At 47.3% G+C, this 23,453-nt stretch overlaps 1 protein-coding gene across 5 annotated transcripts in view; it reads right to left on the reverse strand.

Annotated features, from left to right (window-relative positions):
- Window positions 1-5,369, reverse strand: part of PAXIP1 (PAX interacting protein 1) — a 64,338-nt gene extending 58,969 nt beyond the window's left edge. For 4 of the 5 annotated variants that reach the window (XM_053609439.1, XM_053609438.1, XM_053609443.1 and 1 more), the window contains exons 1-2: window positions 5,169-5,369; window positions 1,244-1,378 (exon numbers count right to left, since the gene is read on the reverse strand). In XM_053609439.1, coding sequence (XP_053465414.1) covers window positions 1,244-1,378; window positions 5,169-5,249 — 216 coding nt within the window. In that variant the 5' untranslated portion in view covers window positions 5,250-5,369. Of the gene's footprint in view, window positions 1-1,243; window positions 1,379-4,724; window positions 4,932-5,168 lie in introns of those variants that run through there. The other variant, XM_053609442.1, reaches the window with a different exon arrangement.
- Window positions 5,370-23,453: the final 18,084 nt, after the last annotated feature.

Raw genomic sequence — 23,453 nt, forward strand, 5'->3', positions numbered from 1 at the left:
CTCTCTCACTCTTTTTTCCACTTTACTTTAGAGACAGGATCTGGTTGTTTAGTAGCTACTCACTGATTGTGACCATGGCAAGCTGCAGCCTCAAACTCCTAACTTGAGCAATTGTCCCTCCATAGCTTCCCAAGTAGCTGGAACTAAAGGTATGTGTCACTACACCCAGTTGGAAAGCTTTCTTAACTCTTAACACTGTTGTTATTAAATCATAAAACTTTCATACCCATTTTTTTTCAAGGCAAAAGAATTGAAGAAGAGGGGGGCACCTGCAGCTCAGTGCGTAGGGCGCCGGCCCCATATACCGAGGGTGGCGGGTTCAAACCCAGCCCCGGCCAAACTGCAACAAAAAAAAAATAGCCGGGCGTTGTGGCGGGCGCCTGTAGTCCCAGCTGCTCGGGAGGCTGAGGCAGGAGAATCGTGTAAGCCCAAGAGTTAGAGGTTGCTGTGAGCCGTGTGACGCCACGGCACTCTACCGAGGGCGGTACAGTGAGACTCTGTCTCTACAAAAAAAAAAAAAGAATTGAAAAAGAAAGAAAAAATGGTAATGGTATAGAACTATTTTTAAATATATAGTAAAAAATAATAGAACTACAATTAAAAGATCAGAATTACAAAATTAACAAATTTTAAAAGCATAAATTCACACCAGTCAACTCACTTATCAGCTGCAACAGAGCAGCAACTAAAATCTGCAGAATTTGCCCACCAGCTGAAGCCCCGACTCTGTACAATAAACCACCCATGGGTCAAGGTGGATAACAGTCCAGACAGACAGCAGGTGGACAGTGCGAAGGTATTGTGAGCCCTGTCAGAATGTAAATGGCAAAATGAATGGAGAACAGGATGCCCTCTGGCTGGTCTAACTGAAAATGAGGACCACTTGTCACAGTGGGGATGGAAAATAACCCTGTCTTTAGGAGTTAGCTCCGGACAGGCCTTAGCCAGCGTTTGGAATCAAACACCAATCTGATTCAAGGTAACAGGTCTACTTTCCAGGCAGGTTTCCTGGGCTTACAGAGCCTCCAGGCAGTGATTATAAGAGATCTGCATATAGGCGTAAATGAAAACCTGCTGTACCTTGATTTAACTGAAAGGGCCTGAAGCTAAGGTAAGTTATTACCTTAGATGTTAAAGGCCTTTATTCATCTGGCAACTTTCCACATAAAGCAGTACTTCAGCAGAGGCCCTGAAGAGAGCAGGACAGAGAAAAGACACAAAACTAACTGTATTTACTACTGACCTTTACCACAGGTAAGTCAAAGACTTCCCTGGCTTCTCCAACCTCTGGGTTGTCCCCATCCTCTGAAATGATGTGTGAAGCCAGTGCATTGTAGGACACTTCTTTAGCTTTTCCAGCTTTCAGAAGCTGAATAACCTAAAAACAAAACAAAACAAAAAACCCCACAAAAACTAAAATAAAACATATTGCATTGTATTCTTGATTTATATAAATATTTATTGGGAATAACAAATATTTTTAATAAAAACACACCATGTTCCCATATAAAATTAACCAGCCTTTCCTTTTACTCTGAATAATGCACCAGTGAAAAACCTGGGGATAATAAAAAGCAGCAAATCTTGATTTGTTGGCCAAGTATGGACACTACAGAGGGCCAGGCTCTCGAAACTATCTGTCCTTTAGACAGACAAGGACACAGCACAGTTAACTCCTGAATTGATCACCCACATGTCACTCCTGGGCTTCCAACTTAGAGGCACAGAGATGGTAGTTATGTCACAATTAGGGAAAGCTTCTGGAAGAGCAGACACATAAGCAGAATCCTTATGAATTTACAGTTGTCAGGCAGGCAAAAGTATACACAGTGGGGTGGAGGGAGCAGTGTTCCAGGCCCCAGGCAGGTGAGCAGGGATCACATGGTGAACCGCCTTCTATACTATGCAAAAAAGTTTGCTTTTCATTCTGAGGTATCTGCAGAGTCACTGAGGTATTTCACGAGGACAAAGAGCACATCAGATTTCATGGAAAGATGACTATCAGCATGGGAAGAAGAAATTTAGTTGACTATATGAGTAAAGACAGGCCAGGGAAGAAACTGCAACAATCCAGGTGAGAGAGGCAGGTGACTGAAGCTAGACACTGTCGCCAAGGACACAGAGAAGCAGCACTTGTGACAGGAGCAGGGTAAGCAGGACAGAAAAGACAGAATGCCAGGGAGCAGGAGCACCACTTACTCAGGAGAGTGAGAAGAAAAGAGGGGAAGGACCCGAGATCATGCTTTGGTTTGGAGCACACTGCTTTTCCGGGGCGAGTATAGTACCTGGCAAGAGGCATCCAGTTCTATCATAAGAGGACGGGGGTCTCTCCTGATAGTCACCAGCATATTCTCTAGATAGGAGGGGCCAAAGCTATGACAGGGATAAGATCCTCAGAGTGTAGGACTGGGGCTAACGACCAGTAACAGACGGTTCCGAGGCAGGTGCAGGATTTGGGGCGGGCAGTACCAGAGCAAAGCAGTGTTGAGGGAAGCCAGGAGCAGTCAAAGGCCGGAGAAGGAGAGCAAGGTGACAGCAATGTTGTGGGTCACATAGCTGAAGTGACCCACAAGCAGGACAACATTTTTAGAATATTTTACTGATTGTTCTAGACATGAACTAGAGCTAAAACTTGTTTAATAAATGAAAAAGCAATGATTGCAGTTCAGCGCCTGTGTTCAGTGGTTAGGATACCAACCACATACACTGGGGCTGGTGGGTTCAAATCTGGCCGAGGCCTGCTAAACAACGACAACTACAACAAAAAAATAGCTGGGCATTGTGGCGGGTCCCTGTAGTCCCAGCTACTTAGGAGGCTGAGGGAAGAGAATCACTTAAGCCCCAGAGTTTGAGGTTGCTGTGAGCTGTGACACCGGGCACTCTACCAAGTACCAACATAATGAGACTCGATTTCAAAAAAAAAAAAAAAAAAAGAAAAAGCAATGCTTGCTAGCCAGGAGCCACTCTCCCTTTCACTCTTCCCTTGACCTCCCAGCAGCTTTAGCTTCTCACATCTATGTGACATGTCTAACAGAAAAAAGATGCCCCTTTCTCCTGGCCTCAGTGTGCAGTCAGACCTCCAGTCTTTCCTATGAGCCTGTAATTCCAGTCCCTCCTGTCCACAGCTATATTCCCTCCACCCACCAAGTCTCCCGCATCCTAGGACAACCCTGCACACAACACACTCAGCCCCTATCCTTCTCTCTTGCGCAGACACCTTTCTCTGGTTCCTTCCAATGACCAGTTACCTGTCTTCACTTCCTAGTCCCTCTTCAGTTCCCTGCAGGCAGCGCCTTCCATCAATACTAGTGAAAATACTTCAGTATCTTACCAACTTTGATACCCAAAACAAAAGCTTCTTTTCAGTCACCACGCTGCTGAATCGCTCTCTCAACAGATTATCTCATGTCACTCTGCTCCAGACCACCCATCACACTGATGCATCCCCAGAATATTAATCTCTTCACTCCTTGGCACACACATTCCACATGAAGAAAATAATCCTTCACTTTTTTTTTTTGAGACAAAGTTTCATTTTGTTGCCTCCGGTACAGTGCCATGGTGTCAACAGGTCACAGCAACCTCAAATTCTTGGCTCAAGTGATTCTCTTGCCTCAGCCTGGGACTACAGGCACCTACCACAACGCCCAGCTATTTTTTAGAGATGAGGTCTTGCTCTGGCTCAGGCTGGTCTCAAACTTTTGAGCCCAGGTGATCCACCCTCCCTTGGCCTCCCAGAGTGCGAGGATTATAGGCATGAGCCACTGCGCCAGGCCTAATCTTTCTTTCGCTCTTAATGCCTGCTTAACTCAAGGCCTAATGGAAATGGCATCTACAGACATTTCAGGGGTGTCTCCCAGGCTTCTAGTAGGGAAACCTGCTCTTACTGCACACCTGTCACTTCGTACTGTAAAGAATTCAGGTGCTCTGTTTCCCCACCAAAAGGGGGTCTTCAGGCATAGGTACCATGTCTTCTTTACATTATACCTGGCACCTAGTCCCATGCCTGGAATATACCGGATGTTCGCTACCAGCATTCCAGGCACTCATTTTGATCACTCTGGGCTCAGCACCTCTTCTCTTTAAATTCAAAGCTAGAACTCTTATCACCCTAAAGTTACAGTGGAAAACAAATCCGAGCAAGAAAGTTCAAGTACTAAGACAACAAATATTTAATACAAGCCTCCAGAAGGCCAAGATCAATCAGCCTTCCACCCTACCCAAGTTCATCTCAGTATTGTATCAGTCTCTACCGTTGCAGGCCTAAGTTCTGATCACTGGGCATCTCCATCCTCCAAGCTGAGCCCCGCTGATGCGACAACCAAGCCAACACAACTGCATACTCAAACTTCAAGAAAAGAAGTATACAGAAGATCAACCTGAAGAGGCCACTCAACAAGGATGCATTCCTACCACGGACTGACAACGGTGATGACTAAATAGATGTATTACTTAGGAAAACCCACAATATCCCTTGCCTTGAGCCCAAACTGCAGAAAATTAAACGTTTAACGTGATGATAGGGTATTTTCCACATTTATCATGTATATGGTAAATGTATATTCCACCCAACTAGGAAAAGCAAAAAGTAGGAATGCCAGCCCCCCAGCAAGGGCACAGGCTGGTGGGAAGGGGGCGCGGCGCCGCCCCGCACACGACCCGAGATGCCCGGGCAGCGCCGACTGCCACTGTTCCTCTGTGCTGCTGGTGTGCCCCGTTCCCACCTGTCTCTTCGTCCCCACTTCAGACACCCGAAGCGGGGCAGGGTGAGGATGCGTCCCCGCACGAATACCGCTGCAGAACTGAGCTGGGCTGGAGTGGGGTCCGAGGCGGCGGCCGGCGCTGGGGACCGCCAGACTGGGGGTGGTGACCGGCGGCCCGTGGCCCGCGGCGCCAGGCCGGGCTCCGGGCCGAGACGCAGGCTCCCCACGTGCCTCCCGGCGGCTCCGACCCGCCAGGTCCCCTCCCCCCACCGTCCCTCCCTCTTGGACGCGGAGGGCCGGAGCCCGCGCCTGGCCACCCCTGCCCCGCACAGCCAGGCCGGCGACCCTCCGCGGGACAGCTGCGGACCCGACGTTTGGCGCTCAAGCGCGCGCCCGCGGCGGGAGCGGAAACGATGACGCGGATGCCGGCACGAAAGGAGGTCGCGGCAGGTGCGGGCGCGGTACCTGCGGATCGATGTCGCCCACCGCGTAATACTTGACCTCCTTGAACATCTCCTCTGGAACTTCGGGCGCCTGCTCCGACATGATCGCGGCGGCCCGGAAGGCTCCGCGGAGGCACCCGGCCCCGCCCACCCCCCACCCGGGCCACCGCTCGCTCCGCCAACTGCCCGGCCCGCGCGGCCCCGGCCCGGTCCTGCGAATCGGGGCCCGCTCCCCCGCCCTCTGCGCCCCCGCCCGCGCGGAGCGCCCGAAGCGCGGGAGTCGCGCGCGCCCTGCGGGACGCACCATCCCGCCCTGGCCGCCGAGGGGGAGTGTACGAGGAGCGGTCCGGCAGCCAGAGCCGCCCAGCACCTCTGCTGCCGCCCGCGACGCTGTGGGCCCTAGAATAGTGAAGCTCACTCTGGACACTGGAGGCCCGTGGCCGCCACTGTCCACCAAGGAGGCCCTAGGGACATGGAGAAACCCGCCCTCCCCCTTAGTGGGACAGAGTAAGCCGGTCCCGGGAAAGAAGGGAACGGGGCGGCCCCTCCCGACACCACACGCGGCCGCTCGAGGGCGGGGCCTGCGCGCGCCGGAAGAGGCGGGGCCTCGGCGGCGAGAACGGTGTCGGCCATTCATTTGCGGCCTCCTCCGGCCTCTGGGCGGCGGGTAGAGTGGTTGAGCGTCGCCTTGTTCGCGGTGGCCGCGAGCGCGTCGATCCTGGAGTAACGTCTCAGCCCTACTGGCCAAGGGAGGCGCGTGGCCCGGTCTCCATCCGCGCTGGACCTGGCTCCCGCGGTGACGGGGTCCCCGAGGCCGGCGCCTCCCGGAACGCGCACCGCCGCGGCGGGTACGTGGGCCGGGTCTGAGGCCGGTGGCGAGGGCGGGCGGACGGGCGCGCGCGCGGAGAGGACGCCGCTTCTCGGGCTGGGCTGTCCGGAGGGCCCCGCGGCCCCGCCGCACCTCGGGTTGTCTAGGCTGGGGTGTATCCTCTGACGTGGTCCCCGGCAGGTGTCCCTTTGTCCACACTGAGGACTTGTAAAAGAAGGCAGGGCCCACCTGCGGGATTCCAGCCCCGTTCGTGAAGCCCCGCGTTGGACGTGCGAATGTTAGATACCGGTGGTCCTCGGCACGCTTTTATTTACGTCTGGTCTTCCTTCGATCAGAAAATGCGTCAGAATGACCTCGGGTTCGCCTTCCTGGACGCCTTAACGATAAGCCACATATACCGAGGGTGGGGTTCAAACGCGGCCCCGGCCAAACTGCAACAAAAAAATAGCCGGGCGTTGTGGCAGGTGCCTGTAGTCCCAGCTGCTCTGGAGGCTAAGGCAAGAGAATCGCCAAGTCGAGAGAAGAAATAAGGCCACGAGGATGACTGCGCCTTTCACGTTGAGCTGCTCGGTGGCTTACCGGAATATTAAGTGGTCCTCGGGTTGTTGAGCGTTGGTTTGCTAAAGGGCTATGAATCAGGCCCACCGTTACTTCCCCACGTGCCTCAAGTCACCACCTGCCCTGCACAAAACCTTTTTTAACGTAAATGTCAGGGATTAAAAAGTTGAGGCTCTAAATGAGTGTATTCATATGTGTGAAAAGTTCTTGAAATACTATATAGTTTTGTTATTGAATATATATTCTAATTCCTAGAGTATTGTCTATATACACTACACAGCAGGAATCATTGCTGTGCAGCAATTATATTAAAACGCTCAAAAAAGAAGTAAATGTTAGTGAAATTGGATATAAGAAAAGCCTTTTAAAATTACTCTCATGCCCTAATATAACAGGTTAAATCCCTTCTCAGCCTTTTTATTTTTATTTTTTGGCCGGGGCTGGGTTTGAACCCACCACCTCCGGCATGTGGGACCAGCGCCCTACCCCTTTGAGCCACAGGTGCCACCAAGCCTTTTTAAATTGGCCTTTGTTCTACCATTTTTCAGTTTGATAGAAGTTCTGAAAATAAAAGTTGATATGGTTGATTCATTGATCAGCTCGTAATAGACACTGGCTCTTGTTAATCGGGTGAATTTAGTTTCGATTGTCTTTCAGTTTGTATTTGTATGGGCGGAAAGTGAATTTTATCACTGTAATGTTTTACATATACACGTGTTTATTAGGTTTCCACTTTTTGCCTTCACAAAATTAAACTTAAAATTTAACAACCATAACAGTGTTTAAGGACTAGAAACAAAAACCTCGTAAAGAATGAAGGAAGATAAATTCAGAAAAGAAACAGACGATTGCTGTAATGTGTAATGTTATCACTGTAATGTTTTCTGGGTTTTTTTTTTTTTTCCATTTGTCTCTTGAACAATCTTAACCCTATTTTAAGGTTAACAGATTTCTTGTAGAAATTCAGGCTGAGCATCCTTAATCTAAAAATCTGAAGTCTAAAATACTCCAAAATTAGGAGCACTACTTGACCCCACAAGTGGAAAATTCTACATTTACCCTTATATGATGGGTTAAAGTCAAAACACAATCAAAACTTTGTTTCAGTCATGGCGCGCATAGGTCAGTGGGTAGGGCAACAGCCACATACACCAAGGCTGGTGGATTCCAGCCTGGCCCAGGCCTGCTAAAAACAATGACAACTGCCAACAACAAGAAAACTTTGTTCCATGCACAAAATTATTAAAAATGTATATAAAATGACATTTTAGCCTACATTCAGGCTATGTAGTAGGTGTATGTGAAACATAATTGAATTCCTTGTTCAGAGTACTGTCCCAAAATATATATATGCAAATATTACAAAATTTGAAGAAAATCCAAAATATTTATAAACATTGCAGTAAGGAATACTTGACCTATAGTAAAAACATTTACCGCTTGCCTGAATTAAAAACCAAGATAGTAAACTGTAGTTCCAACTACAGAACGTGCCTTTTTACAGATCTATGTGAGAGAACTTGTTTAGTCTTTGTTTTCCTGTATTAAACACAAACTAAGCATGTCACTTTATGTTAAAAGACCTGAAACAGGGCTCGGTGCCTATGGCTCAAGTGGCTAAAGCGCCAGCCACATACACCTGAGCTGGTGGGTTTGAATCCAGCCCGGCCCGCCAAACAACAATGACCAAAAAATAGACGTTGCGGCAGGCGCCTGTAGTCCCAGCTACTTGAGAGGCAGGGGGCAGGAGAATCGCTTGAGCCCAGGAGTTGGAGGTTGCTGTGAGCTGTGATGTCATGGCATTCTACCCAGGGCAACAGCTTGAGGCTCTGTCTCAAAAAAAAAAAAAAAAAAAGACCTGAAGGAGACCTCAACCAGATTATTTTATTTTGTGAATTAAGAAAGTGATTAGAAATGTTTAGAAGGACAAGTTTACCTTACTACTTGAAGTTGTAATAGTCAATAAGGCAGACTGGGGGATTAAGAAACCTGCTGGAATTTGTACAATGTCATGTATGAACTGTGCAAGTCCAGTGTGGTGCACACAGGTGGACCTAACGGCACCGGCATCAGGAAAGCCCAGAGGCAGTACCACACAGGAGACATACCTCAGAATGCCTCGACACTTGCCTGGCCAGTAATGAAAACTAAGAAAATTTACATTGAATTAATTTTATGTAAATAATGAGTATTCCGAGAGTCTATAAAACCTACACCTGACATCACGAGGAGTAACTTACCTCAATTTTTAAAGATAAACAGCAAAACTATAAAAATAATCTTCACAAGAAAGTTCATTTCTATAATGTGAAATGTCCATATGCTAGCTTATAGGGATAAAATACCATGTTGAGGCTGCTGTATTTTAGTCATAGATAATTCTTACCGCTGATTTTTGTGGCACTTAGAAGATGAGCAACTTTAAGGAAATAACAGCATCAGTTCATTAAACAGAAGCTATGCATTTCTTTTCTGTAACTGATACATATGATACTCCCAAATGTGACACTGAGCATTAATAGTTTTAGACTTTAATTTGAAAGTATGATTATTTTGTTGGTAACCTTCAGAGAGTAAACAGCCTGCTTACTGTTGATACAATTTTGGATAAATATAATTCATTTCTCATTTTCTGTTTTGCAAAATTAGATTACCTGAACCTAGAAAAATAAGTTCAATATGAAATTAGAAAACAACAAAAGCAGAAATGGTGATATTTAACTCAAATTGCACCTACAGGTGGAAATTTAAGGCAGTTATTTAAACTATTTCCAAATGACTTTTTAAAAACGTTTATCTATTGTATACCGCAGTCTCAGTTTTGATCTCATGTTCTGTTCAGTTTAAGTAACCACACATGCCTTAAACTTAGACATTAAAGTTTTAGTAAACCTTTAAGTAAACCTTGAGTTTATAGGCTCTGCCATCTAACCTCATGAAACGGACAGAACACTTTAGAGGTACAAACAGCCCGGGGTTTTATTGGAGAAACTGGGAAACCAAAGGGCATTGTTTGTGGGAAAGATTCACTCAACTGAAAGTTTAACTACACCAGTGTAGGAAAAGGTAGAGCTCACAAGTTACGAGAAAGTGCAAATTGCCCCAAGTCCTGTATCCAATCACTACTGAATTCCTTCCAGGGATTTTTTTTCCTAAAAAAAAAAAAAAAAAATTATGGCTCTGTGCCTGTACCTCAAGTGGCTAAGGCGCCAGCCACATACACCAGGGCTGGCTGGTTCGAATCCAGCCCGGGCCTGCCAAACAACAATGACAACCAAAACCAAAAAAAAAAAATAGCAGGTGGCACCTGTGGCTCAGAGGAGTAGGGCACCAGCCCCACATGCTGGAGGTGGCAGGTTCAAACCCAGCCCTGGCCCAAAAACTGCAAAAAAAAAAAAAAAATAGCCGGGCATTGTGGCTGGCGCCTATAGTCCCAGCTACTTGGGAGGCTGAGGCAAGAGGATCTCTGTGCCAAGAGTTGGAGGTTGCTGTGAGCTGTGATACTACAGCACTCTACCCAGGGCAACAGCTTGAGACTCTGTCTCAAAAAAGAGAAAAAAAATTATACTTCCCATATAGGCTTTTGTTGCCCCTTCAAATAAAAAAGTCACGCCACTGTCAGTAAATAATAGATCTACTTCATTTAATGGATACTAATACTCCATTGTTTGTACCCTAATTAGCTCTGTATTAAACATTTGTTTTTAATTTAGCAGTTGTAAACAATGCAGTGATGAAGCAGTCCTGTTAAAACAAGAATGTGCTTTTTTTTTTTTTTTTGTAGAGACAGTCTCACTTTATCGCCCTCAGTAGAATGCCATGGCATCACACAGCTCACAGCAACCTCCAACTCCTGGGCTGAAGCCATTCTCTTGCCTCAGCCCCCCGAGTAGCTGGGACTACAGACGCCCGCCACAACGCCCAGCTATTTTTTGGTTTGCAGTTCAGCCAGGGCCGGGTTTGAACCCACCACCCTCGGTATATGGGGCAGGCGCCTTACCGACTGAGCCACAGGCACCGCCCAAGAATGTGCTTTTATTTTGTATTTTTCTTTTTTTCTTTTCATTTTCATATGTAGCTTTATTGGACTTAGAAAAATACATACGATAATCAGAACCATAGTTCTTAAATAGTTTTAAATTAAAAGTATGCAAGTGAGAGTATATTTCCACCAAGAATGTGTTTTATCAAAACAACTAAGTATATTATAAATGTTTTACCACAAAAAATAAGTGAGCTATGGTTAAGTTAATCAGTTTGATTTAAGCATTCCACATTGTATATCAAATCATCACATTGTACCCCTAAATGTACACAGTTACGAATTAATAAAAAATAAATATATTATCAATAATAAAAAACAAGAATGTGTGTGTGATGTATTGTGCTGCCCAGTGCTCAGTCCCATCACTGAGCTCCGTGCCTCAGCACTTCTCAACCTTGGGCACTTACTCGGGACATTTGGCAATGTCTGGAGATATATTTATGGTTGTCACAAACGGGGAGAGGCCAGGATGCTGCTAAACATCCTACAGTGCACAGGACAGGCCTCCATAATGACCCTGTGCAAAACGTCAGTAGTACTGCTGAGAACCCTGGGCTGAGGGCACATCGTGACTACGTTTCAGTGGATTTAGGCTGTTCAAGTTTCTCAAATGCATCTGGGTGGCTTTCTCAGCTTTCCTCCAAATGAGGACACAAGGCTCCTGTCACATGCAGCTTTGCCACCTAGATGGGGTGGGGGTGGTGGGTGGAACGTGTGTCACCTCCATGTACTTCCATTGCCCAGAACCTGGGCTCGGGACCCCACCCGAGGCTGTCATGTCACCTCCATCTACTTCACTATCCAGAACCTGGGCTCAGGACCCCACCCGAGGCTGTCATGTCACCTCCGTCTACTACCATTGCCCAGAACCTCGTCTCGGGATGCCACCCGAGGCTGTCATGTCACCTCCATCTACTTCACCATCCAGAACCTGGTCTCGGGACCCCACCCGAGGCTGTCATGTCACCTCCATCTACTTCCATTGCCCAGAACCTGGTCTCGGGACGCCACCCGAGGCTGTCATGTCACCTCCATCTACTTCACCATCCAGAACCTGGGTTCAGGACCCCACCTGAGGCTGTCATGTCACCTCCATCTACTTCACCATCCAGAACCTGGGCTTAGGACCCCACCCGAGGCTGTCATGTCACCTCCATCTACTTCACCATCCAGAACCTGGTCTCGGGACCCCACCCGAGGCTGTCATGTCACCTCCATCTACTTCACCATCCAGAACCTGGTCTTGGGATCCTACCCGAGGCTGTCATGTCACCTCCGTCTACTTCACCATCCAGAACCTGGTCTCGGGACCCTACCCGAGGCTGTCATGTCACCTCCATCTACTTCACCATCCAGAACCTGGGCTCAGGACCCCACCCGAGGCTGTCATGTCACCTCCATCTACTTCACCATCCAGAACCTGGTCTCGGGACCCCACCCGAGGCTGTCATGTCACCTCCATCTACTTCCATTGCCCAGAACCTGGTCTCGGGACGCCACCCGAGGCTGTCATGTCACCTCCATCTACTTCACCATCCAGAACCTGGGTTCAGGACCCCACCTGAGGCTGTCATGTCACCTCCATCTACTTCACCATCCAGAACCTGGGCTTAGGACCCCACCCGAGGCTGTCATGTCACCTCCATCTACTTCACCATCCAGAACCTGGTCTCGGGACCCCACCCGAGGCTGTCATGTCACCTCCATCTACTTCACCATCCAGAACCTGGTCTTGGGATCCTACCCGAGGCTGTCATGTCACCTCCGTCTACTTCACCATCCAGAACCTGGTCTCGGGACCCTACCCGAGGCTGTCATGTCACCTCCATCTACTTCACCATCCAGAACCTGGTCTCGGGACCCCACCCGAGGCTGTCATGTCACCTCCGTCTACTTCACCATCCAGAACCTGGGCTCAGGACCCCACCCGAGGCTGTCATGTCACCTCCATCTACTTCACCATCCAGAACCTGGGCTCAGGACCCCACCCGAGGCTGTCATGTCACCTCCATCTACTTCACCATCCAGAACCTGGGTTCAGGACCCCACCCGAGGCTGTCATGTCACCTCCATCTACTTCACCATCCAGAACCTGGGCTCGGGACCCCACCCGAGGCTGTCATGTCACCTCCATCTACTTCACCATCCAGAACCTGGGCTCAGGACCCCACCCGAGGCTGTCATGTCACCTCCATCTACTTCACCATCCAGAACCTGGGTTCAGGACCCCACCCGAGGCTGTCATGTCACCTCCATCTACTTCACCATCCAGAACCTGGGCTCGGGACCCCACCCGAGGCTGTCATGTCACCTCCATCTACTTCCATTGCCCAGAACCTGGTCTCTGGGCAATGGAAGTAGATGGAGGTGACATGACAGCCTTGGGTGGAGTCCCGAGACCAGGTTCTGGGCAATGGAAGTAGATGGAGGTGACATGTCACCGAGGCTGTCATGTCACCTCCATCTACTTCCATTGCCCAGAACCTGGGCTCGGGACCCCACCTGAGGCTGTCATGTCACCTCCGTCTACTTCACCATCCAGAACCTGGTCTCGGGACCCCACCCGAGGCTGTCATGTCACCTCCGTCTACTTCACCATCCAGAACCTGGTCTCGGGACCCCACCTGAGGCTGTCATGTCACCTCCATCTACTTCACCATCCAGAACCTGGGCTTAGGACCCCACCCGAGGCTGTCATGTCACCTCCATCTACTTCACCATCCAGAACCTGGTCTCGGGACCCCACCCGAGGCTGTCATGTCACCTCCATCTACTTCACCATCCAGAACCTGGTCTTGGGATCCTACCCGAGGCTGTCATGTCACCTCCGTCTACTTCACCATCCAGAACCTGGTCTCGGGACCCTACCCGAGGCTGTCATGTCACCTCCATCTACTTCACCATCCAGAACCTGGGCTCAGGACCACACCCGAGGCTGTCATGTCACCTCCATCTACTTCACCATCCAGAACCTGGGCTCAGGACCCCACCCGAGGCTATCATGTCACCTCCGCCTACCTCACCATCCAGAACCTGGGCTCAGGACCCCACCCGAGGCTGTCATGTCACCTCCGTCTACTTCATTGCCCAGAACCTGGTCTCGGGACCCCACCCGAGGCTGTCATGTCACCTCCATCTACTTCACCATCCAGAACCTGGTCTTGGGATCCTACCCGAGGCTGTCATGTCACCTCCGTCTACTTCACCATCCAGAATCTGGTCTCGGGACCCCACCCGAGGCTGTCATGTCACCTCCATCTACTTCACCATCCAGAACCTGGGCTCAGGACCCCACCCCGAGGCTATCATGTCACCTCCGCCTACCTCACCATCCAGAACCTGGTCTCGGGACCCCACCCGAGGCTGTCATGTCACCTCCATCTACTTCACCATCCAGAACCTGGGCTCAGGACCCCACCCGAGGCTGTCAGGTCACCTCCATCTACTTCCATTGCCCAGAACCTGGTCTCGGGACCCCACCCGAGGCTGTCATGTCACCTCCATCTACTTCACCATCCAGAACCTGGGCTCAGGACCCCACCCGAGGCTGTCAGGTCACCTCCATCTACTTCCATTGCCCAGAACCTGGTCTCGGGACCCCACCCGAGGCTGTCATGTCACCTCCGTCTACTTCACCATCCAGAACCTGGGCTCAGGACCCCACCCGAGGCTGTCATGTCACCTCCATCTACTTCACCATCCAGAACCTGGGCTCAGGACCCCACCCGAGGCTGTCATGTCACCTCCATCTACTTCACCATCCAGAACCTGGGTTCAGGACCCCACCCGAGGCTGTCATGTCACCTCCATCTACTTCACCATCCAGAACCTGGGCTCGGGACCCCACCCGAGGCTGTCATGTCACCTCCATCTACTTCCATTGCCCAGAACCTGGTCTCTGGGCAATGGAAGTAGATGGAGGTGACATGACAGCCTTGGGTGGAGTCCCGAGACCAGGTTCTGGGCAATGGAAGTAGATGGAGGTGACATGTCACCGAGGCTGTCATGTCACCTCCATCTACTTCCATTGCCCAGAACCTGGGCTCGGGACCCCACCTGAGGCTGTCATGTCACCTCCGTCTACTTCACCATCCAGAACCTGGTCTCGGGACCCCACCCGAGGCTGTCATGTCACCTCCGTCTACTTCACCATCCAGAACCTGGTCTCGGGACCCTACCCGAGGCTGTCATGTCACCTCCATCTACTTCACCATCCAGAACCTGGGCTCAGGACCCCACCCGAGGCTGTCATGTCACCTCCATCTACTTCACCATCCAGAACCTGGTCTCGGGACCCCACCCAAGGCTGTCAGGTCACCTCCATCTACTTCACCATCCAGAACCTGGGCTCAGGACCCCACCCGAGGCTGTCATGTCACCTCCATCTACTTCACCATCCAGAACCTGGTCTCGGGACCCTACCCGAGGCTGTCATGTCACCTCCGTCTACTTCACCATCCAGAACCTGGGCTCAGGACCCCACCCGAGGCTGTCATGTCACCTCCATCTACTTCACCATCCAGAACCTGGTCTCGAGACCCCACTTGAGGCTGCACAGGAGGCTGCTGGGTAATGAGGACTTCCTACGTGTGCAGGAAAAGTAAATGGCATTCATGGAATCTTGCTAAGTTTTGCCATTTTAGTTTTCAAAAAAATTCTATAAGAGAATGCAATTTAACAAAACATTCTCTTTCCTTGAAAAAACCCTTAGCTACTCAAAAGATACTTGTCTGTTTGGGGTTATTGGCTTCTACATAAAAAGGATTAATAGTGTTTTTTTAATAAAGCAAACACTTGAGGTATTTGCATATCCACCTGTAATAGATATGTGCTAGATATCTTTCCTTTGTCCCACTCCTCACCAGGGATCTATACTCCATCCTTCATCTATTTTCCACCCCAAGGCACCAACCTTACTTGGAGGTCACTCCAACTTCCAGTTGAATTTGGTTAATGGAGAGCCCCTGCAGAACATTGAAAAATGAGGAGAGTTGGAGAGGGGTATGAGCCCGTTTATGTTACAGGTCCCCCCCATCAGCTTGCCTTGAGCTGGCAAAGGAACCCATTCAATACAACCCTCTGTCTGGTTCTGGGCTCTTTCCTTCCTCTCGTCCCTTGTTCCTGGGGCTGTGAGGGCTCCCCTTCTCTTTCCTCAGTTCCTCCCTTCTCCATACATCCCACCTACACTTCTGTGAGTAGTACCTTGATAAACTTTCTTGGAACATCCTAATTTAAGTGCTGTTTGCAGAGGTGACCCTGCTGTAATCAATGTGAAACCTTATAGCAGTGGGTCTCAACCTTCCTAATGCTGCAACTCTTTAATACAGTTCCTGTGGGTCGCGACCCACAGGTCGAGAACTGCTGCCTTAATAGGGATGAGAAATTCTTTCCTTAAAATACTAAGTTTGCCCTCCAAAAATTAACAAATACTTGGATGCATAAGCCTAACACAAGTAAAATTAATCATAAATTCAGAAGAGATTTAGAAAAAGGTCCCTGCAATCAGAATAGCTGGAAGAAACTTCTGGATAGAGCAGATGTGAAGGCGGAGGAGTCAATCACAGATAAGAGGTCAGAATACTGAGATTACTGAATAAAAAAGTGCCCATTTTAGATGTTAAATAATTGATCATTTGATGTATGGTAAACATGAGGAATGACGAAAAATAATCAGCTGTGTACATGAAGACCCCCAAGTCCTGCCAGTGGTGGCTGTTGTGTTCAGACAGCATGACCCTGCAGCTGTGACAAGAGAAGAAAATAGCTCCCTGGCTATTGAGAACTTTGTGTCAAACTGGGGAAGGGATTAACTCTTATCACAAGTTGAATTATGTTCCCCTAAAAGATAGATTGACTCTTAAGATTCTACACCCAGGACCTGTAAATGTGACCTTATTTGGTCATCGTGTTAAGATTAGGTCATAATGAACTAGGTGGTGTCCTAAATCTAGTTACTGGTGTCCTTCTAAAAGGAGATGAACTTAGACCCAGAGTACAGACAGCTTAATATCACACAAATCGCTGGTTACGTGAATTGCTTCTTCACAGTTTGAGTCAAACTTACAAGTATACCATCAGCCAGATAGCGTGTGTCATACTATTAAGTGTGAATTTCATTGCCTTCTCCCCCACCCACTGCTTACTTTCTGCTGAGTTTTACTTCCATGTGTACCCATGACCGTGCCCAGTAACCGATGTCCCAATTCCCCAGCACACAGTAGAGCTGGGGGGCAAGACAACGCAGGGGACAGCCCCATCTGGAAGAGGACACACATGAGGCGGTTGCTGGCCAGAGCAATACAGCATCCCTCTGGTAGGTATCAGGAAAGCTCCCTGCCTTGAGTGTGGGGACTGTTCTTCAAAGTTCATTACCAGTTAACATTTCCTAAATTACGTTGCAGTCACACATAACCCCTGAACCTCATGCCACTGCCCTCACAGGTCAAGATCTAGAGGAGGTGACCTGGGGAGTCACTTGATGGTTGGGGGCTAAGAACTCACTAGTGAAAGCTTTCCTTTCTTTCCCCCATTTTTGAGACACTTTTCACCCAGCTCCTCAGAAGACCCCTGTTGGATTGAGCACTAGACCCCACTGGGTAACCAGTTTGGTCATACACCCCTCCCTCCCTTTTCACCCTCTGAACTGTTGCCCTGCTCCTTGGAGTCACTTTCCCAGTTAGAGGATTTGCACACAAGCCCTGTCTCAGGCCCTGCTCTGAGAAACCCATACTAAGTTTCCACTGACCACAGCAAGGCAGATGGGCAAGTCCAGAGCCCACAGGACAAGAAGCATGCTCTGGGGAACCTCCACTGCCATCTACTGCCCTGGAAATGCGGACTCATGTTTTATGTGTGTTTGCTGGGTTTTTGGTTGTGATTAAAGCACAGTTCACACTTTTCAGAGAGCATCTTAAGAATTATGATAAAAGATTTTGCAAGATGCCAGGAGTAAGCACCAATTGCCCTACAAGGCAAATCCATCAGGGTGCCTGCAGACTTCTCTTATGAAACTTTTCCAGCCAGAAGACAATGGTCACCTACCTTTAATCTACTTAAAACAATTTCCAGCCCAAAATTCTATATCCTGCTAAGCTAAGCTTTAAAATTGATGGAGAAATCAAATCTTTTACTGATATGCAAACATTGAGGAAGTTTGTCACAAGACCAGCTCTACAGGAAATACTTCAACCTGTTGTACACACTGACCATCACAATGGACCACCAGCAAAGTTAGCACCAAGCAATTAAAGGACAGAACCTAGCTTCCACAATGATGCAAAAGACAAAACTAAGCAATGCACTTTGACAAAATAAGCTGAATAGAATGCTACCACACTTATCAGTTATCTCAATAAACATTAATGACTTGAATTCCCCACCCGAGAGGCATGGACTGCCTGATAGGATTAAAGCCATCCATTTGCTATCTGCAGGAAACACCTAGCTTCAAAAGACAAATTAAAACTCAGAGTTAAGGGTTGGAAGACAATTTTTCCGGAAAACAATTGAGAAGAAAACAGGGGTTGCAATCTTATTTTCAGATACAAGTGGATTTAAAGCAACTAAAATCAAAAAAGACAAACATGGACACTTCATATTGATCAAGGGAAAAATACAACAAAATGACATTTCAATTCTAAATATTTATGCACCCAACTTATATGCTCCCAGATTCTTGAAACAGACCCCAATTAGTCTGAGCAATATGATATCCTATAACACCATAATAACAGGGGACATTAACATTCCTCTTACAGAGCTGGACAGATCCTCTAAGCAGAAATTAAACAAAGATATAAGGGATTTAAAAGAGACTCCAGAACAACTGTGCTTGATAGGCAAATAGAACACTCCATCCCAAAGCTAAAGAATATACATTCTCCTCATCACCCCATGGAACAGTCTCCAAAATTGATCATATCCTAGGACACAAAACAAACCTCAACAAAATCAAAAGAATTGAAATTCTACTTTGTATCTTCTCAGACCACAAGGCACTCAAGGTGGAACTCAACTACAACAAAAACCTTCAAGCCCACACAAAGGCGTGGAAATTAAACAACCTTCTGTTGAATGTCAGTTGGGTGTAGGAAGAAATAAAACAGGAAATCATTAACTTCCTTGAGCATAACAACAATGAAGACACAAGCTACCAAAGTCTGTGGGATACTGCAAAAGCAGTCCTGGGAGGAAAATTTCTCACTTTAGATGCCTACATTTGAAAAACAGAAAGAGGGCTCCGTGCCTGTGGCTCAAGCGGCTAAGGTGCCAACCACATACACCTGAGCTGGTGGGTTCAAATCCAGCCCAGACCCACCAAAAAACAATGACAGCTGCAACCAAAAAATAGCCAGGCATTGTGGCCAGCACCTGTAGTCCCAGCTACTTGGGAGGCTGAGACAGGAGAATCACTTGAGCCCAGGAGTTGGAGGTTGCTGTGAGCTGTGATGCCACAGCACTCTACCTAGGGTGACAGCTTGAGGCAAGAAAGAAAGAAAGAGCATCAACAACTTACAAACTATCTTATAGAATTGGAAAAAGAAGAACAATCTAAGCCTAAACCCAGCAGAAGAAAAGAAATATCCAAAATTAAATCAGAGATCAATGAAATGGAAAACAAAAGAATCATTCAGAAAATTAATGAAACAAGGTGTTGGTTTTTTTCTTTTTAAGGAGTTGGTTTTTTGAAAAAATAAATAGATAAACCTTTGGCTAGACTAACTAGAAATAGAAAAGTAAAATCTCTAGTAACCTCAATCAGAAATTATAAAGGGGAAATAATAACAGATGCCACAGAGATACAAGAGATTATCTCTGAATACTATACTCTGAAATCTATGCCCAGAAATTTGACAATGTGAAGGCAGTGGATCAATATTTGGAATCACACCCTCTCCCTAGATTTAGCCAGGAAGAACTAGATATCCTGAACAGACCAATTTCAGGCACTGAGATCAAAGAAACCATAAAAAATCTCCCAACAAAAAAATGCCCTGGGTGGCACCTGTGGCTCAAAGGAGTAGGGCACTGGCCCCATATGCCAGAGGTGGTGGGTTCAAACCCAGCCCTGGCCAAAAACTGCAAAAAAAACAAAAAAAAAAAGCCCTGGTCCAGATGGCTTCACACCAGAATTCTATCAACCCTTCAAAGAAGAGCTTATACCCAGAAATCATTCCAAAAAATTGAGGCGGAAGGAACCTTCCCCCAACACGTTCTACGAAAAGACCCAAATAAAAAGGAGAACTTCAGACCAATTTCACCAATGAATATAGATGCAAAAATTCCTAGCCAGTAGATTACAGCTTCTCATCAAAGAAGTCATACATCTGATTAAGTAGGTTTTATCCCAGGGATACAAGGCTGGTTTAACACACACAAGTCTATAAATATTATTCACCATATCAACAGAAGCAAAAACAAAGACGATATGATCCTCTCAATAGATGCAGAAAAAGCATTTGATAAAATCCAACATCCTTTTCTAATTAGAACACTGAAAAGTATAGGCATAGGTCCTTCCTTCCTTCCTTCCTTCCTACCCTCCCTCCCTCCCTCCCTCCTTCCTTCCTTCCTTCCTTCCTACCCTCCCTCCCTCCCTCCCTCCCTCCTTCCTTCCTACCCTCCCTCCCTCCTTCCTTCCTTCCTTCCTTCCTTCTTTCCTTCTTCCTTTGCCTCAAGCTGTCACCCTGGATAGAGTGCCATGGTATCATAGCTCACAGCAACCTCCAACTCCCGGGCTCAATCAATTCTCTTGCCTCAGCTTCCCAAGTAGCTGGGACTACAGGCGCCTGACACAACGTCCGGCCATTTTTTGGTTGCCCAGGCTGGATTTGAACCCACCAGCTGTGTTGTATGTAGCTGGCGCCTTAGCCAGTTGAGCTATAGGCGCCAAGCCAGGTGGCACATTTCCGAAACTGATTGAAGCTATCTATGACAAACCCACAGCTAATATTTTACTGAATGGAGTAAAACAGAAAGCTTTTCCACTTAGAATTGCAACCAGACAAGGTTGTCCTCTGTCACCACTACTATTCAACATAATGCTGGAAGTTCTAGCCAATACAATTAGGCAAAAGAAGGAAATAAAGGGCATCCAAATGGGGGCAGAGGAGGTCAAACTCTCCCTCTGTGCTGACGATATGATCTTATACTTAGAGAACCCCAAAGATTCAACCACAAGACTCCTGGAAGTCATCAAAAAACCCAGTAATGCCTGTAGTCCCAGCTGCTCGGGAGGCTGAGGCAAGAGAATCACATAAGCCCAAGAGCTGGAGGTTGCTGTGAGCCATGTGATGCCACAGCACTCTACCCAGGGCAGTAAAGTGTCTGTCTCTACAAAAAAAAAAAAAAACAGTAATGTCTCAGGATATAAAATCAATGTCCACAAGTCAGTAGCCTTTGTATATGCCAATAACAGTCAAGATGAGAGGCTAATTAAAGACACAACTCCCTTCACCATAGCGTCAAAGAAAATGAAATACCTAGGAATATACCTAACAAAGGAGGTGAAGGACCTCTATAAAGAAAATTATGAAATCCTAAGAAAGGAAATAGCAGCGGATATTAACAAATGGAAGAAGATACCACGCTCATGGCTAGAAAGAATCAACATTGTCAAAATGTCTATACTTCCAGGCAGCACCTGTGGCTCAGTAAGCAGGGTGCCGGCCCCATATACCGAGGGTAGCAGGTTCAAACCCTGCCCCAGTCAAACTGCAACAAAAAAATAGCCAGGCAGGGCAGCGCCTGTGGCTCAAAGGAGTGGAGTGCTGGCCCCATATGCCAGAGGTGGCGGGTTCAAACCTGGCCCAGCAAAAAAAGTGTCTTCAAAAAGTAACTGAATCCAAAGTTTGTCCTACAAAGGAAATTATTTTGGAAATTAAAAACAGACTTCAAGGACTTTAATTACAACGTTAACATGTCCAAGAGTATTACTAACCTAACTTCAAACAGAACAAAAATCGTTACTTGGAAATCCTATTTCAGGTAACAGGTCGAAAGGCCAGTTTGACATTGCCCGGCCCGGCCCGTCCACAGCAGGGCAATGTCTATTTGTTTCCCAACTATTCAGAGCCACCAAAGACAGCACAGGGGGTTAGACCTTAGTCCTACTACCAGAAATGGGCCCTTAGGCTATCCCAACAGGCGTTTATGGCCTTTACCTAAAAATACTGTGGGACTTCTTTTAGGACACGGTTTACCTATGGAAGGTCTTTTTTATTTTGCCAAGAGTAATTAACTCTGATTATATAAAAGAAATACGAGTTATAGCTTATGCTACTCAAAATATCATCACTATTTCTCCTGATGTGAAAATTACCCAACTTTTACTTCTCCCTACCCATTCTGTACACAAAATCTTAGAGCTATTATTAAAATCCTGGAAACTGGGCGGCGCCTGTGGCTCACAAGGGTAGGGCGCTGGCCCCATATGCCAGAGATGGTGGGTTCAAACCCAGCCCCAGCCAAAAAAAATAAATTAATTAATTAAAAAACAAAAACCCTGGAAATTATAAGACTTCTTCAAACCAGGAATTCCATCCCCAACAGCTATTGCGTGGCACTATTGCTTTTTTACTATCCCACTTCAGCCTGATGATTTTAAAGGTTTTGCTTTCAGTTTACCTGATACTAATTTCAGAACTTCCACACAGTATAAGTAGATGGTCCTTCCCTAAGTGATGGCTAATAGCCCCACTTTGTGTCAAAAATGTATTGCTGCTGGGTGGCACCTGTGGCTCAAAGGAGTAGGGCATCGGCCCCATATGCCAGAGGTGGCGAAATTCTTGCTGCCACAATATTGCCAATTTGTACACAATTTCCTACTGACATTGTCCATTGTGTGAATGAAACTCTCCTTTCTCACCTTGATTCTTCTACATTAACAATTATCCTCTCTCATTTACAGAAGCTCATCAACAGTTTACAGGTTATGTATAACTCCAGAAAAAATACAAAGTGTTCCTCCTTTTTCTTTTTTTGAGACAGAGCCTCGAGCTGTTGTCCTGGGTAGAGTGCCGTGGCGTCACAGCTCACAGCAACCTCCAACTCCTGGGCTTAAGCGATTCTCTTGCCTCAGCCTCCCAAGTAGCTGGGACCACAGGAGCCCGCCACAACGCCCAGCTATTTTTTGGTTGTAGTTGTTATTGCTGTTTGGCAGGCCCCGGCTGGATTTGAACCCGCCAGCTCTGGTGTATATGTCTGGAGCCACAGGCGCCGAGCCCCTCCTGTCTCTTATTTAAGTCAACTCATCAAGAACAGACAAATCCAACTGCAAAAACTTCAAATCCGCACTAACAAACTCATTACTTTAAATGATTTTCAGCAGTTGCTAGGAAATATTAATTGGCTCCACCCTTCATTAAAACTTACTACTGGAGATTTAAAGCCTCTTTTTGATATTCTTAAAGGTCCAACTTGTCCATCTTCCTGTTCTTTAACTCTTGCAACATTCAGAGCCCTAACTAAAGTAGAGAGAGCCCTACAGCAAGCACAACTTACCTGCGTTGATCCCAGCTTTCCAGTCTTTCTACTAATTTTCCCTACTTCTCATACTCCCACTGCTTTATTGTGACAACACCAAAAAAGGTTTTAACTCCTTATAATGAGATGACTGCTGCTTTAATGCTTAAAGATCGCCGATGACTTTGGCAACTCCTAAGACATGACCCTGCGTTTATCATTGTCCCTTATTCTGCTGACCAACAACAGTGGCTCTGGGAAATATCCTCTTGGCAAGCTGCCTTTGCTAATTCACTGGCCAAGTAACTCTCATTACCCACGGGATAAAATTGTTCAGTTTGCTTCCATCACTTCTTTATCCTTCTACTCTTGTTTCCCAACCAATCACTCAGGTCCCTACCATTTTCTTCCTT

The sequence above is a fragment of the Nycticebus coucang genome, chromosome 11, assembly GCF_027406575.1.
Source record: "Nycticebus coucang isolate mNycCou1 chromosome 11, mNycCou1.pri, whole genome shotgun sequence".
Lineage (NCBI taxonomy): Eukaryota > Metazoa > Chordata > Mammalia > Primates > Lorisidae > Nycticebus > Nycticebus coucang.